Below are 17,274 nucleotides of genomic sequence, written 5' to 3'. Positions count from 1 at the left end.
TTTCTACTTTGCCCACCCCCATGCTGTTCTTAGGAATCTGATGAACCCAAGAACCAAAATGTGGGAGGGTTGGCTTCAGTAATTAGAAAAGTCCCACTCTGTGAGATCTGCTTCATGAGCAGATTCTATTAGATACTAGCAATAGTCTTAATGAAATCAACCCCCCCAGAGTATATTCCCTCTTGTGTTAACTAAAGGACACATCAACACTGATGTTATCTGGAGAACTTCCGGTAAGGATTTGCTGATCGAGGTGTGTTGCCTCACTGGTTCTTCCAGTGAAGGACTGAATTTACGTCTAAATAGGGGCATACAGACCCCTACCCGCTCCTAAAAAGTGGAGCTGGAAACAGGATTTCTTCTGCTAGCCAGCGAAGAGCGGTGTTGACTCCTGAGTTTTCCGAGAGTGCTTTTTTAAGACTCCCGGAATCTCAGATGCTGTCCTGCGTTTGGCTGAGAGGATCAGATCGCCGCAGACGTTTATTTCGGAGTTAGACCTCGATCTCCCTTACCCAATACCATCTAAGCAACTAATTAAGGGAACAAAAGCCTCACCCTCCGAAAATCAACGTGAGTAACGAGAATCTCTTTGTTTACATGGGAAAATAAGCAACCAAAGGTTTCTTTTAAAATGATTACTGTTCCCTGACCTCCCGACTGGGAAAATGACTTTATAAGACTGCATTCAGTTTTGAATTAGATCGGCAGGACGTTTTTAAAAGCTATGGGAGATAGACTAAACAAACTGAATTGAAAATGGACATACCTGCTACCCAATAGCACAGCCGATCATCTTGAGAGAGAAGGAGGAAGTTCCCACCTCTAGCAATGGCCCCTGAAAGTTGATACTAGCTGCGTGGCAAGGTAAAGAGAGAAAGGGATTCCAGGAACGGCAGGCAGAGATCACAGGCTGCAGAGCGAAGCTGAAGGACCGGAAGCAGGTCATAAGGTACAACTGGTAAGACGATCCGATTTACCATAGAGAGGACGGCAGAAGGTCCGCAGCACTTCCTACTTCCTGCCTAGAAGCCGACCTAGAGCGACCCAAAACTCGATGGTATCTTAAAACTTTTAAACTTGATTTTAAAACAATCTAGGGGCAGAATTTAAGTTTAAACATTGCGATTTTGATGGGACAGTATACTACAAGCTAATCTCTCAAGAAATAAATTGCTGGGAGCCGGCTGAAAAACTGAGGTTTTTTGCCAGAATTTATGTCCACTTCAAGACCACGTTCAAGTTCATTCCACACTCCGACAACTACCAAATCTACAGAGACCATGGCGGATAAGCAAGAAAAGAAAATGCAAGAACTTTTGGCCAAACAAACTGACACTTTTACTAAACAGATGGAATTAATGTCAAAGCAGCAAATGGAGCATGTGTCCAGACAGCAGGAGAAACAAATGACGCAATTAACTGAAATGTTAGCTGAGATTGTTAAAGAAGTTAAAGAGACTAAAATCCAGGTCACCTCGCTACAAGCTGATATGAAGACTATGGATGCCTCGGTCAAGAAGATAGCGGAAGATCACAAAGAAGTTAAGAAGAAAGTGGATATACATGAAAAACAGCTGGAAGTGTTATAGCAGCAGGAAGAATCCGCGAAAGTTCAGTTTGCATTAATGGACCTAAAAGCCAGAGAACTTAATTTACGCGTACGAAATTTATCGGAGGATCGAGGTAATACCAGAGAATCTCTAATTACAACTTTGGCTGAATTGTTTAATATTGCAGAACGAGACCTGAACCTTGCCATCAGGAGGATTTACAGGATTCCTTTACCACCTAATTTGAGAAGAGCAAAAGCCAGAGATGTTATGATATCCTTTTATGATATGAGGATGAAAGATGAAATAATGCAACAACACTATCAAGATCCTAAAGTAATAGATGGCAATGCTCTAATACTTTTGAAGGATATTCCCAGGCACCTGATGGCGAAGAGAGCTTTGTTTAAGGATTTTGCAACATCGCTGAGAAAAAGTGGAGTTAAATATAGGTGGTTGCTACCACAAGGGTTGGTATTTACCTTTAAAGATGTCAAATATACTATCACCTCAAAAGAAGATGTTGGAAAATTCCTGAGAAAATACAAGAAAGACCTGGTTGGTTATACACCAGGCCAGAAAGAAGAATCAAGCCAAGAGGAAGATGAGGACGCAGATAAGGGAGCAGTAGGTGGAGTTTAAGACTGTATAACTAATTCTGATGGCTAAAGTCATATCGTGGAATGTTAATGGTCTAAATGAGAAGGTGAAAAGAGGACGGATTTTCAAATTTTTACAAAAACAAAAAAATTCATTAATATGCTTACAAGAGACTCATATTTCAAAAAAAGATAAAAAATATCTGGAGAGGAAAGCCTTGGGACAATTTTTTATTTCCTCAGCTAAAACTAAAACTAAAGGACTTGTTATATATGCTCAAGCAAATCTTATTCCAGAATTGGTTTACAAAGATGAAGAGGGCAGAATATTGTTGATTAGAGTGAAAATAGCTGGACAGAAGGTATTGATAGTAGGGATATATGCTCCAAATGATGGGAAAGCTCAGTTTTATACACAATTGTATGAAATTTTGTTGCAATATGCAGATCACCAACTATTATTAATGGAAGATTTCAATGGAATCATTAACCCACTATTGGATAAGAAATCAACAGCTAAATATGAAAGAGAAGGTTGTTTACCTAAAATATTTTACCAGCTTATTGAGGAATTTCATATACAAGACATATGGAGAACTACAAATACAACATCAAAAGAATATACTTTTTACTCCGCTAGACATAATTCACACTCCAGAATTGACATGATATGGGCCAGCAAGTCTGTCTTTACTCAATTGAGGAAGGTTCATATACTTCCAAGAACTTTTTCAGATCACAACCCGGTCACCTTTGAGTGGTCTACTAAACAAGCATTCAGATGGAGACTTAATGACAGGCTATTGAGAGATGAGAAAACAAAGAAGGAAATACAGGACATTATTGAAGATTATTTCTGTATCAATCTTAATGGAGAAACCAGCTTAAATGTGGTTTGGGATGCTTTTAAGGCTGTGTTAAGAGGTTATATGATCCAGAAGAATACTGCATGGAAGAAAAAACAACTACAACAAATGAATGAAATACTTTGGGAATTACAAAACTTAGAACAGAAATTAATCTTGGAAACACAGGAAGATCAGAGGAAGCAAATTGAGACTAAAATTAAATTAACCAAGCATCAGTTAAATTTGCTGACTATGGAAGAAATGAATAAAAATATGAAAATTGCTAAACAGAGATATTTTGAACATGCCAATCGACCTGGGAAATTTCTGGCTACTCAGATAAGAGACTCCATGCAGAAAAAGGTAATCAACAGAATACAAACTTCAAAGGGACCGGTTTATACAACAACAGCAATATTGAAAGAGTTTGAACTTTTTTATACAAAATTATATCAAAAAGACATTATTGCAAAAAAAATGGATAATTTTTTAAGAAGTACAAAGGTAAATAGACTTTCTGTGGAACAACAGCAGTTTTTGGATGCCCCAATTACAATGGTAGAAATTGAAGAAGCAACAATGAAACAAAAAACTGATAAAACACCTGGCCCAGACGGAATTACAGCTTTACTCTATAGGACATTTAAAGAGAAGGTTAAAAACTCTCTTTTGCAGGTATGCAATTCAATTTTAGATACAGGAACAGTCCCTGAAACCTGGTCTCATGCTTATATATCATTGATACATAAGACTGGAAGAGACGTGGAAAAGGTGACCAATTATAGACCAATTTCGCTTTTAAATGTGGATTATAAAATTTTTGCTTCAATTTTGGCTAATCGCTTGAAAAAATATATATTGTTCTTGATACATGAGGACCAAGCAGGATTTGTACCATGTCGACAAATAAAAGACAATTTAAGGATATTATTAGATGCGGTGGAATACTATGAGTATAATAATCAACATAAGGCCGCTTTTGTTTTCCTGGATGCAGAGAAAGCCTTTGATATGGTTTCTTGGGATTATATGAAAAATGTTTTGGAAATAATGAACTTTGGAATAAGGTTCCGTACAGGTATTGATGCGATATATACCACACAAAAAGCTAAAATATTAGTAAATGAATTAATGACAGATAATTGTGAAATACAAAAAGGAACCAGACAAGGATGTCCACTATCACCTTTGTTGTTTATTTTGACCTTGGAAACCCTGTGTTGTAAGATTCGGGAAACAGAAGCAATTCAGGGACTGAAAGTTAATAAGCATGTGTTTAAACTGAGGGCCTTTGCAGATGACTTATTGATTATATTGTCAGATCCAATCCAATCCGCACCTCATTTATTGGAATTATTGAAGAACTATGGGGAAATATCTGGTTTTAAGGTTAATAAAGATAAGACCCATGTTTTATTTAAAAACCTCTCTAAGGAAGAACAAACAAATTTTTTGGTCACGACAGGCTGGGAAAAAACAAACAAAGTGCAATACCTGGGCATATGGATTACAAATAAAAATAAAGATCTTTTGGAGAATAATTATGCTAAACTTTGGGATTCTATTAAAAGAGATATGATAATCTGGTCCAATAAAAATATTTCATTACTGGGCCGTATATCAGTAACACAAATGAATATTTTGCCAAGACTACTTTTTTCAGAATTTGCCAATAGTGGAGCATGCCAAATACTTCGATGTTTGGAGAAAAGACTTGCTTAACTTTATATGGCAAGGGAAAAAACCTAGAATTGCCTACAAATACCTGGTTGATACCAAAGAAAGAGGAGGATTTGCCTTACCAAATTTCAAATTATACGCGGAAGCAACAGTATTAGTTTGTCTAAAAGATTGGATACAATTGAAAAATAATAGATTGTTGGACCTAGAAGGATTTAACAATAGATATGGATGGCATGGTTATCTATGGTATGACAAATTAAAAATACACAAGATCTTTCAGCATCATGTTATTAAATCTTCATTAATAAAAACTTGGCTAAAATATAAACATCTTTTGGAACCTACAACACCACTATGGATCTCTACACAAGAGATGCTGACATTGAAACCACTGAGACCAGCACAATTTCTTACTTATCAAGACTTATTGGTATGGAAGGATAATAAATGTGCCTTAATGGAATATAGTGAAATCAATGAACAGATTACCTGGCTCCAATACCATCAATTACAATCTGTGTTTATTCAAGATATGAGGTTGGGTTTTACAAAAGATAAATCACTTTTTCAACGAATGTTGTTAGATAACAATGAACATTTAATATCCAAGATATACAAGATGTTATTGACTCTATATACTGAACAAGACTTGGTTAAACCAACAATGATAACGTGGGCACAAACTTTGGGTCATGATATACATATGCATAAGTGGGAAAGACTTTGGTTAAAGGATATGGAATATATATATTCACAATCTATGAGAGAGAACATTTATAAAATGATGTATAGGTGGTATTTAACACCAAAGAAATTAGCCAAAATGTATGGTAATATGTCACCGAACTGTTGGAAATGTCAAAAAGAAGTGGGTTCTTTTCATCATGTTTGGTGGCTATGTGAGAAGGCTAAGAATTACTGGGACATGATTTATAATGAATTAAGGTTGATATTACAACAAAATATCCCTAAAACAACAGAAATGATGCTATTGAGTATAATACCTGATACTATAGTGAACCAGAGACCTTTTTTGATGTATGCTACTATTGCTGCCAGAATGGTATATGCTAGGAGATGGAAAATGACAGATATACCAAACAAATCGGAGTGGATTGAAAAAATGATGGAATTAGTAGAAATGGCAAAATTTACGGCGTCGGTAAATCAAAAGGATGATAATGAATTTGCAAAAGATTGGGAGGCATGGATTAATTATTGTAGAGATGAACTTAAATGTGATATTAACAAATGTATTTTGATCTAATTCCGAAAGGATGTATTGGGCATGGATGGCTTTGTTATAATTGAATTAGAAAAACAATACAAAGAGGGAAAAAATGTTAACTAAAAGATCAGAGGAGGGGGGAGGGGAAGTCAAAGAACTATACTTTTTTAAATGCGCAATGGAATGTATAATGATTATTTGGAAAAATAAAATAAAAATTTCATTAAAAAACAACAACACTGATGTTATCTGCAGTGAAGGCTAACCACATTCTCTGTTGAACTAGGGTTTGTAACCATGACCAATTCCTTTCCTTTCCTTTCTTTTCTTTTCGAGCTTCATGTCATGGGCTGTGATGATTCTAGCATCATGATGAATTGTGTAAACATAAAAGAAGATCCAGTTTTAGTTAGAGTGTGGACATAGTAATCTTTACACTCAAAATCCATTCATTCATGGAGTGACTTTGGTCAGGTCGCATATTCTTAACTTCAATTCCATATCTGCAGTATGGGAATAGTAATGACATAGTTTGCTAGGTTGTTGTGACTATAAATGAAATACAAAATGTAATTGGCACTATTTTAGAGCAAACAGCAATAACAACACTAAAGTTGATTACTCATTTGTTGGATTTTTACCAAGATGGATGAAAAAAAACCCTTTATGGGCCGCATCCAATGTTACAATTTTCATTTCTGTGCTTGCTGTAGCAAATTACTTCTTCAGTAACAAGAACAACACAGGCCTACTTGTAAACCAGATATGGGTGTGGTGAGAATTTAGGATTAGTTCAGCATTCCCGTTTCTGCCCACTGCTGATGTCAGAGGTGTTTAGCCCACATATGACATATAAAAGACCTACCTGACTCCACTTCTGAAAACACTTGGTGGGCACCAGAAAAGGTCTTGGTGGGCACCTTGGGGCCCACGTACACCACATTGGGGACCCTTGGCTTATACCATCCAGTGCCATCTTATAGATCTAGTAGAGGTTTCTAAAAATCCAGTTTTGGGCTCTTCTGTAGAGAATGGAACTGAGCAGTACCAGAAGGTATAGACAATAATATGATTTACCTGGACTTCTACCACTCATGAGGGATTTACTGTACAATCCTATGTGGACTTAGTGGACTTAGACTGGAGTAATCCTGCATAGGATTGTACTATTAGTAAAACAAATCTATAATTGGATCCCTGTCAGAGGCTCTTTTAATCTTTCACGGAGCTCAGGAGTTCAAAAATGTGCTTGCAGGCATCCAGTTGCCAAGACGTAGCTGTTCCACTTACTAGTATCACTTCATGAATTGGTGTTGTTTTTACAAATTCAGTCTGCAGCAAAAGTGTTTTAAGACAGCCGGATATGTTTTCTATTAACAGTAGGGGGCCTTAAATGTCCTAATACTGTGGTTTTAATCCTAGGATTTGATTATTACTTTGGGATACCCTACAGCCATGATATGGGCTGCACTGACACACCTGGCTATAACTTGCCTCCCTGCCCAGCTTGCCCCCAGCACCCTACCACCACCAGGTATGGCTTTCCTAGTGTTGAGCAATGGCATCCTTGTCGTCAGTGTTGCTCAGTGAGATGTTTGTCCATCTATTACTTAAATCCTTCTGTTTAGTCCAGCAGATGGTGAGCTGAATGATCTGGGTGGCCTTGTCTCTACCACCTAACTAATTCGCTATTTAGTGCACGTTTTATCCCACCCTTCTTCCAAAGAGCTCAGGACAGCATACATAATTCTCCTTCCCCATTTTGTCCTCTCAGCAACCTTGTTATCCTGAGAGTGAGTTAGTTGCCTAAGGCCACTCTGAAAACTTCATGGCAGTGGAGGAATTTCAGCTTGGGTCTCCCAGATCTTAGTCTTTCAATTACTACACTACCAGTGCAATCCGAATTAGACTTTGGCCATTTCCGCACGAATGGTTTGCAACGTTCCATGCAATCTTTTATTTTTTTCATGTTGGCACTGTTTTCCCTCCATTTGGTGTTGAAACGTTTTGCAATTGTTTAATCTCTGTTCTCGCTCTGAGGGCTGGGCATCTGGAAAGCTGTGGGCGTTGACCTTTGCTCTCTCGGGGAGGCAGGACCTCGGAAAGAAGAGTCTCAGAGCTGGGAGCTCTTTCAATCCGAGAAGGCTTATGCGTCTTCCACAAGGATAAAGTCATCCTGAGGCCAGATCCTACCTTTCTGCCTAAGGTAAATTCTACCAGTGGCAACAAGAGCTTCATTTACCATCCTTCTGCATCCGACCTTCATGTCAGAAAGAAAAGGAGTGGCATACTCTAGATGTCAGAAGGACCTTCGGATCTATATCGCTAGAATTCAGGAGATTAGAAAGTCTGACTACTTATTCATATTTCTGACTAATCCTAACAAAGGCAAGAGGATGTCAAGAGCTGCTCTAAGCTACACCATTTGGCAATGCGTTATGCAAGCTTACAAGGCCAGCAAGCCCCTGTTCCAACAGGTATCACAGCACATTCAGTACGTAGTTCTGCCACTTCAGCTGCCTTTGATAAACAGGCTTCGGTTTAAGACATCTGTAGAGCAGCTACTTGGGCCTCAACATCTACTTTCGTAAAACACTACAAGATAGATGTTTACTCTTCGGTGGAGGCTGCCTTCGGAAGGAGAGTATTGCAGCACGTCTTGAACGCTGATTAATCCCACCCGAAGTACAGCTCTTAGAAGTCCCACAGCTTTCTAGATGCCCAGCCCTCAGAGCGAGAATGGAGCCTTGACTACTTACTGTGAGGGCTCCTTCTGCTCTGAGGTGCATGGGCATCTGGCCCGCCCAAAAGGGTATGTATATTTATATATATATATATATATATATATATATATATATATATATATATAAATAAAAAGATTCAAGACTTACAATACTTAGATAAATAGGAGGCTTAGAATAGTTTGACAAGGGACGTGGACTTAAAAAAAACCACAGTTATCTCAATCAAGCCAAGCATCTTATAGATAGAAGGCCTGTTGTCCCTTGTTGTCTGTTATATGTTATTACTGTTTGCTGTCACTGTTATTGTTAATGTTCTTTCCCGCAAGTTCCTGTTCTCCATTAGCTTGACGAAAGTGAAAACTGAGAGTCAGGGGCGTTTCCCTCTCAGGAGACGGGAAATTAGATTTAGTCCTGCCTCCCCAAGAGAGCAAAGGCCAACACCCACAGCTTTCCAGATGCCCATGCACCTCAGAGCAGAAGGAGCCCCCACGGTAAGTAGTCAATGTCTTTTTGGATGGCAAGGATGGAGGGGAAGGCGGGTTAGGCTGGAGTGTTTTCTGCTGGGCGGTTAAAAAGGAGGTGCTTCAGAGTGTGGCTTCCTAATTTCATGCACAGCTGGAGCAACTAGCCAGCAGCTCTGGAGCAGTCTCTACTTGCCAGACTTTCCTGCTCTTGGACAAATGATGCCATGCTTCCCAGGAGAAAAAAATCATTGAGTCTTTTTTTAGGAAAGTGCAGACAGGGTAAAACATTCTCGGGAAAACAGAATACAACGGCGAAAGAGGCGACACACAGACAAAAAATTTGAATGCACTGCAAAACCTTGCAGATCAACCTCGAGGATAATCTGTCATAAATTATTTGTGCAGAAATGGCCTAGAATAGATTTAGAAGGGTGTAACTGTTAGGAATGCACTGTTCATTGGCTCTGGCTTACTTGCTTCCAATTTAGAGCACTGCATATGTTCTAAGAAGTGCATGAAGTTATTTTTGTAAGGGTCAGACTAGGGAAGACACTGCAAGTTCCATGTTTGGAATTCCCAAGAGGTTTTTTTTTCCTAAATAGCAACTGCCATGGGAGGGATGGTAGTTCATTTCCTTGCTTTATCCCCTGAATTGTTTTACTGAATCCCTTTGGAAATTAATAATTGCAGCATAATGGAGATAGCTATCCCTCTTCGTAGTAGGCAATCAGAGCTATGTAAAAGGCAGACCTCTCTTTCTTGCATTTGTCCAATTCCCTTTTTAAAGCCATGTCAGCTAGAGGTTGCGTGGTCATGAATTTCATGAGTGAGTTAGATGATGTGTAAAAATATGCTTTGTTTTATCTATGCTGAACCATCAGAGCAAGATAGTCATCCTTTACTCATCCTTTCCATACTGTGAATTATTTTATAACTATCTTTTATAAATATCTGTTCCTTACACATATCAATTATAGGCCATTTTTGCACGATTCAGTTATTATAGAATATTATCCTCATCGTCAATGTGTGAGGGTTCAAAATTTCTGCCCGCATTTCACCACTTTTTCCATTTTATACCTTCTTCCCAAGAACGTTCCACAGGGGAGTGTCATGTCATTTGTGACATCGCGAATGCCCAAGACGCTCCCTCTCTTCCCTTCCCCTTTTTTGTTTTTGCGCATGCGCTCTAGCATTGGTGCGATGGTGCGCTTTGATTGGCTGCTGTGTCTCTGGGTTACTTCCCCCCACTTCACTACTTTTATGTACACCATTTTGAGAATCACTTCATTTGCACAGCATGAAGAAAGACTCTAACCACAGTGACCATGCAGCCACAATCCTTCCCCCACTCCACAATCACAGAGCCGCCATCCTGTTGGGGTTATTACAACGCTCCAGCATTCCTTCGCTAGTTAAAATTAAACAAATTTTAAAAATGAAGAGCAGGGGGAAAGGGAGGGAGAAGGAAATCCTGTCCATGTGATTGTGTGGCATGGGAACCATTTCAGAGAATATTGAACTGGTTGCCGTTGTGGGGAAATGCCACCAACTCACAACTTGAGACATGGTGCTGCTGGTAGCTTATGCTGCCAATTAAAGGGTTCCTGCAGCCTCCTCCGACTGCTCTCTCTCTCTCCTGCTGGCCCCCTCCCTCCCTGCCTCACACGCATGATGCCCTTCTTGGCGATTCTTGCTACCACTTTAAGGGGTAGAGAAGCAGAGACATTGGGGGTGAGGGAGCAGAGCGGGAAGCTGCGTGGGTGCATTTGTTTTCAGTTTACACAAGCGGGGACCTATCTTTCCCCTGCCCCCTCACGGGTAGTCAGCCTAGTTACAAAGCCTAGTTAAAGGAAATGAGATGTTAGGAAAATGAGATGTTAGGAAAAAGTTAAATCGGGACCCCACACAAATCAATTAGTTCAATGTTTCAATGTACCTTCAATACACCAAATGCAGATTAGAAAAAAAAACAAAGAAAAGAAAATGATTGGCGGAAGGAGAGGGGAGGGAGGACGGGAGGAGGCCTTTCACATTGTCTTTTGACTGGAGATGTTGTGGATTGAACCTAGAACTGCCTGCATGCAAAGTAGATGCTCTACCTGTAAACTATAACCCCTTCCCTAAAATCCTACTTGAAGTAAAATTCTGGTTTTTGTCTCCAGCTTCAGATTCATAACTTTTTTTGAAACATGTTTGATGTTTTTGTCCAGCAACCACCTGAGAGAATGTTACCATGAAGTGGCACTTCCGCTTTTTGAAAACCTTACTATCATCCAGCAGCCTGTGAACCTAACTAGCCTGGCTACAAAGTATGCAGAGAGAGCAATTCAGTTTATCAACTATGCAAGGTAAGGACACCTCTGAAATTAATGCGTGTTGACAAAGAATTTTGACCCCTCTGTGGGAAAGGCAGTAGTATCATTTTACAATGTGTGTGATGGTATCCAGCCACTCCAGGCTTTGTGCTGCAGCAGAACATATGGACACCTGGCTTAGTTGCTCATGGGTTTTTCTGAGCCATGACAGGACAGGCAAAATTTGTAAATGATATTTGAAACTTGTTGAAACTTGGTTGTCCTGGGTCAAGGCCCAGCTCTCCAGCCGACCCAGGTATCCCTGCCTCACCGGCACTTACCTCGGCGTGGCCACCGGCCACGGAAGCCGGAGCTGGCGGGGAAACAGCAGGGGAAGAGTCCGGCGTCCGAGTCGGTGGAGCGTGGCTCCGGGGCCCGCCCCGAGCAGCGCCAATTCACGTCCCAAGTCCTGCCTTGGGAAGCCGGGCGGAGCTGGGCAGGTGCTCTGGAACGACGGGGCCGCCCGTCGGGCCACCAGCTTGGCCGCGCCGCCCAGACTGGTGGAGGCAGGAGCAGCTCAGGCATCGGTGACCAGCAGGCAGTAGGGGGGGGAAAGGGAGGACAGAACGACCCAACGGCCTTATATAGGTGTGGAGAAAGGGCCGTGGGGAGGAGCTTGGTAATTGGGGGCGGAACAGGGAAGGCTGGGTGGGGATAAAAGGCGAAGCTGAGCTGAGGCCAAGGAGGAGAGCAGTGGTAGCCACATGTGCTGGAGGAACAGACGGCAAACTGGCTGCTACCGACAGGGAGGACAGCTCAGACTCCCCGTCGGACTGGTCTGAGGCCAAGGAAGCTCTCTTGAGCTGACCAGGTGTGGGGCCAACGGGCCGGGAACCCGGCGCCGACAAGGCCCCACCCCACAAAGGTGATGTACATTTGTACTCTCTAATGGGAGCTAGCTGGCCAGAGATTGTGGTGCTGGAACCCTGCTTGTGATGCCTGTATCAAAAACCTATACAGACATAACTTTAAACAGAACTCACCACATTTTTTCTACTGTGGGACGTGGCTTCCTTGTGCCTTCACAACACATTCTGTTGGTGTAGTAATCAATGATCCTGATGGCAGGTTGCCTATCTTGTTCTTTCCCAGTTTTCAGATTGGCTGTCCACTTCTTCAACTAATTTAAAGCACATCATGAGTGTTTATCTATTTTAGAAAGTCAATTTTATTTATATATATACAAATGGGAACTCACAAGCACTTGTGGGGGGCATCTCATTTTCCCCTCTCACACTATTTCCGCTTTCTTTTTCCTGAAAACTCCTGTAGTCTCTCCCCTTTTTCTGCTTCGTTCTCTCCATCCTGCAGATGGGGCCTGGAGATCTCCCGGAATCACAACAGATCCCCCAACTTTAGAGATAGTTCCCTAAGGTTGCCAGCTCCAGTTAGGGAAATTTCTGGAGATTTAGGGGTGGAGCCTTTGGAGGGTGAGGTTTGGGGAGGGAAGCAACCTCAGTTGGGTATAATGTCATGGAGTCCACCCTCCAAAGCAGCAATTTTCCCCAAGGAAACTGATTTCTGTCATCTGGAGAGCAGCTGTAATTCCGGTGATCTCCAGCCCCCACCTGGAGACTAGCAACCCTAGTTGCCATGGAGGAAATGGCTGCTTTGGAGGGTGGAGTATATGACATTATACCCTTCTTCAGTCCCTCCCCGTGACAACTATTTGAGAAGTGATCACAAGAAATTATTTCAGGATTGGCTGAGTTCATGGGCAGACACACCAAAGGTGTTAATAGTAAGTCTCAGTTCAAAAACCCAAAACTGATTTTTTTCTTTTAACTGTGCATTTTAAAATTGGATGTAGCAGCAAGGTGACGGAGGTGGGAGGGAGTAGCTGCTGCAAAAGAAGTACCACAACCAAACAGGAAAGCAGTGTAATCATGCAAACAAATACATCCAAATTAATTCAGATGCATCCAAACAACTCACAGAACTATTGGCTCCCTCTTTGCAACTGGCAAGCAGGATGCAAGCCAAACTCATGGATGGTGGAGCATGTCTAGCATGTACATACACACAAACTGAACACACATAAGAAAAAAGCATTTTTAACAATGTGAAGCCCAAAAGTCCAGCAATACGAGATACAACAGTAGTTGTATCATATTGAATTCACATATTCACAAATAAAGATCTAAGCAACTGAGTACAAGAACCATTGAGTAGACCCACTCCTGAGTAGCTCCCATTAAAAATAAATTGGCATAACAAGATTAATGGCAGAAATAAAGTCTGAAAAAAAATACAATTACTGTCTGCTGTGAACTAGACATGCTCAGTTTTATTGAGTCCAAATGTCATATTTGCTGATCAATGCCAACTCAGCAGCTTCTCCTTAGAGACTCTGAAATCTATTTGTTAAAGTATGAAGACTTTAACAGTTTTACACAGTGCCCTAGGATAGTGAAATGCTCCCTCACTTGTTTCTGAGTTAATGTTTTTGATGTTTGATTTGTATCCATTTATTCTCTTACATAGAAGTTGACCTTCTTGGTCTATATTCGATGGCAAAGGGCATTGTTGGTAGGTGATGATACGTGTCACTTTAGCAAATGTACTGGTGAATGAATCCTTGATAGTATGACTCGTGTTGTTCTGTCCTGTAGTAGTGTTGCAAAACAGATACGGGGACAAAGATTTGTTGGAAGGGATAGTTCTTGAGTTTGTATTGCTGTCTGTTGTGGTGAGTAGCTTCTTCCCCCACAGGAGGAAGGGTCACCAGTTTATTAAAGAAAAAAATAAAGGCCTTATACTCAAGGCCTGTGAGAGGAAAATATCATCTTCCAGGGTGGCCTATAAATTCTTGATTACACACTGGAAAGATTTTATGTGAGAGCCATGGGAATCAACAAGTTCTGTCATTTTCTCACCTGAGCCTGTCCTGTAAAAGATAACTTCTGAATGCCCACCTGGACTTATCAGTCTCTTCCTTCAGTTTCCAGGGCATGTGGAGGAGTAGGGAATCGAACCTGGTTCTCCAGATGAGTGTTCACCGTACTTAACCATTATATCACGCTGGGGTCTTATTGAATATCAGAGCCTGATTAATCAAGTTAATATTTTGTTCAAGTCAGCAAAGTTATTCTAGGAACTGATTCAGCAGGCATGTTACTGTGTGAATATAGTTTGATAATGTAATAATTTTTAATTTCCTTGATCCTGCTGTGTTGTAAGACTCTGAATGAACACTAAGTTCATTAGCCCCATGTCGGTTTTCAACTAGATAAGTTGTTGATGCTCACCTCGTGATGATGATGTTCATACCCATTTAAGGAGAATGAACATTTGGGGCAGAGAACACCAAAAGTGCAAAGGTGACAGTAGTTGTTCTGAATGCCCTGTTCTGGAGTTATTAATTAAACTTAATTGGGACCCCCCTCCTTGAAAGCTCCCTGTGTAGTTTCTTTCTGGTTTGGATGAAAAGCAACCAGGATTCATGGCTGAATGGCACTGACATGAATTCTGTTATGGCTACATCCTGCCAATGTAGGAGAAGCTTTGCTCTCCTTGCATGGTAAATGAATGGGCTAAATCCCGATTACTGCTCTCCCACAAATAAGCTATGCATAGTGTCAAAAGAATGTGTGTGAAAATGCTCTAAGATTGCATCCTCTGATTCTTGCATATCCCCCTGGAATTCCAGACATTTGACAATGACAGAAGCCCTGTTCACAATTTACATTGAATGCATATACAATCTGCATACAGTGTAGACTTGATTGTTTTTTGTATGTACTTTTTGTAATGTTCATGCTACAATCAACACATGTACAGCTGAATGTGTGATACAAACCCCACATTTATCCAGGTGCTGATCCTTGGTTTCATTCGTAAAGTGAATGTGTGTTGGCTCCTTTTTACAAACAGATGCACACATGTGCAGGTTGGTTGTACGTGTGTTCACTGTAATGGGAACAGCTTCTGAGGAGGGACTGGCTCAGTGGTGGAGCATTTGCTTGGAATGCAGAAGCCAAGTTTAATTCCTGGCATCTCCAATTAAAAGGATCAAGTAGGAGGTAATCAGGAAAAGAGGAAGACCCAACAAGAGATGACTCAATAAAGAAAGCCACAGCCTTCAGTTTGCAAGATCTGAGCAAGGCTGTCAAAGATAGGACATTTTGGAGGACTTTCATTCATAGGGTCGCCATGAGTCGGAAGCGACTTGACGGAACTTAACACACACACAGGAGGTAATGTGAAAGACCTCAGCCTGGAGACCCTGGCTGCTGCCAGTCTGAGTAGATAGTACTGACCTTGATGGACCAATGGTTTGATTCAGTATAAGGCAGCTTTATGTGCATTCAACATAGCTACACTGAGCATCCAGTCTTGTGTATTTTTGTGCATACGTTTAATGCTTATGAGCAGTTTTCTGCTCATCATCTGGTTTCCTTCAGTAGATGCTAACTTGGCTTTCATTCGGGGGGGGGGTGGATGGTAGAAACTGTAGTCTTCTAATAGGTACAAAAAATACAACAAAAATCTGTTTGAACAATGTAACAAACTCTTGTTGTTCAGCTTCTGTCCAATAGTTGTGTCAAAATGATTCCATCAGAATAGTAGTGATAGGCTTCAGTATTAGGGGGACCCTTTCATCATCAAGATGACCCTTGAGGTCCCTTCCACCTCTATGTTTCTACCCCAACATAACAGCTTTCATGTGCCTAAGGTCACATTAAATGATCACACTACATGGTGCAATCAATTGTCCTGGACCTGGCTGTGTAATCGGCACCATGATGGTGGTGGGGGAATATTTATTCATTTATAGTATGAACAGATTTCACAGGAAAGCTCTCCATGATTGACTCCCACTCTCATGATGGAATCATTTCAATGTTTCCCAGCCAACCCAGAGTCACTCATGGAAAAACAGACTGGATAGTTTTTCAAGGGGACTTTAGTCAAGCCCAGAAAAAAAGATGAAGCCAAACTGGGCCTGGCCTCTTTCCTTTGTTAGCGTGGTGTGAATCAAATGATAGATATAGAGTTACAATAGTTGCATCCTACTCAACCTTTTGTCTGCTCCTCAGCAATGTTGTGCCTTTTGAATAAAACAGACAGTATTGTTGAAGGCTTTCACGGTCAGAGTTCATTGGTTCTTGTAGGTTATCCGGGCTGTGTAACCGTGGTCTTGGTATTTTCTTTCCTGATGTTTCGCCAGCAACTGTGGCAGGCATCTTCAGAGTAGTAACAGTCAACAATAGCCATGCAGATTAGCTTTGGATTACACACATTAACAGATCACTTCAGGATACAATGGTTCCATATTAACATACCATACCCTCATCAGCACATTATCTTGATACTTACAGGACAATGATTAGCACATTACTTTTGCAGGACAGTACTCAGCTCAAACCCAACCCCTTTCTGACTATATATTACTCTTCCTATACACTTGACACTGAGAGACACTGTCCTTCAGTGTTACTACTCTGAAGATGCCTGCCACAGTTGCTGGCGAAACGTCAGGAAAGAAAATTCCAAGACCACGGTTACACAGCCCGGATAACCTACAAGAACCAAAAAACAGACAGTATTCCCCATTATTTTTATAATTTGGATATACCTACTCTCCGTAGAGCTTTCTCTCTTGCCAGGGTCAATGCCTTCCCATCTAGGATACTGTATGGAAGGTTCCATCAAATCCCAATTCACGAACGGACTTGCCCCTGTAATTCAAATTCCTTGGATACAATTGAACATATGTGATTGCCCTCTATACGAAACACCTCGTAGAAAATGGTTAAAAAACTGGTTACATCCCAAGTTTTACCTGTCTAATAAAGTTA

The 17,274-nt window shown here is 40.8% G+C and overlaps 1 protein-coding gene across 1 annotated transcript in view; it reads left to right on the top strand.

Annotated features, from left to right (window-relative positions):
- ARSG (arylsulfatase G) overlaps positions 1 to 17,274 on the top strand; it is a 63,478-nt gene that overhangs the window by 5,805 nt on the left and 40,399 nt on the right. Inside the window, exons 4-5 of the mRNA XM_056848777.1 lie at positions 7,331 to 7,442; positions 11,330 to 11,467. Coding sequence (XP_056704755.1) covers positions 7,331 to 7,442; positions 11,330 to 11,467 — 250 coding nt within the window. The remainder of the gene's footprint in view (positions 1 to 7,330; positions 7,443 to 11,329; positions 11,468 to 17,274) is intronic.

Source organism: Euleptes europaea, chromosome 1 (genome assembly GCF_029931775.1).
Source record: "Euleptes europaea isolate rEulEur1 chromosome 1, rEulEur1.hap1, whole genome shotgun sequence".
Lineage (NCBI taxonomy): Eukaryota > Metazoa > Chordata > Lepidosauria > Squamata > Sphaerodactylidae > Euleptes > Euleptes europaea.
Note: the sequence above shows the minus strand (reverse complement) of the source record. Positions and strands in the feature narration are given on the sequence as shown.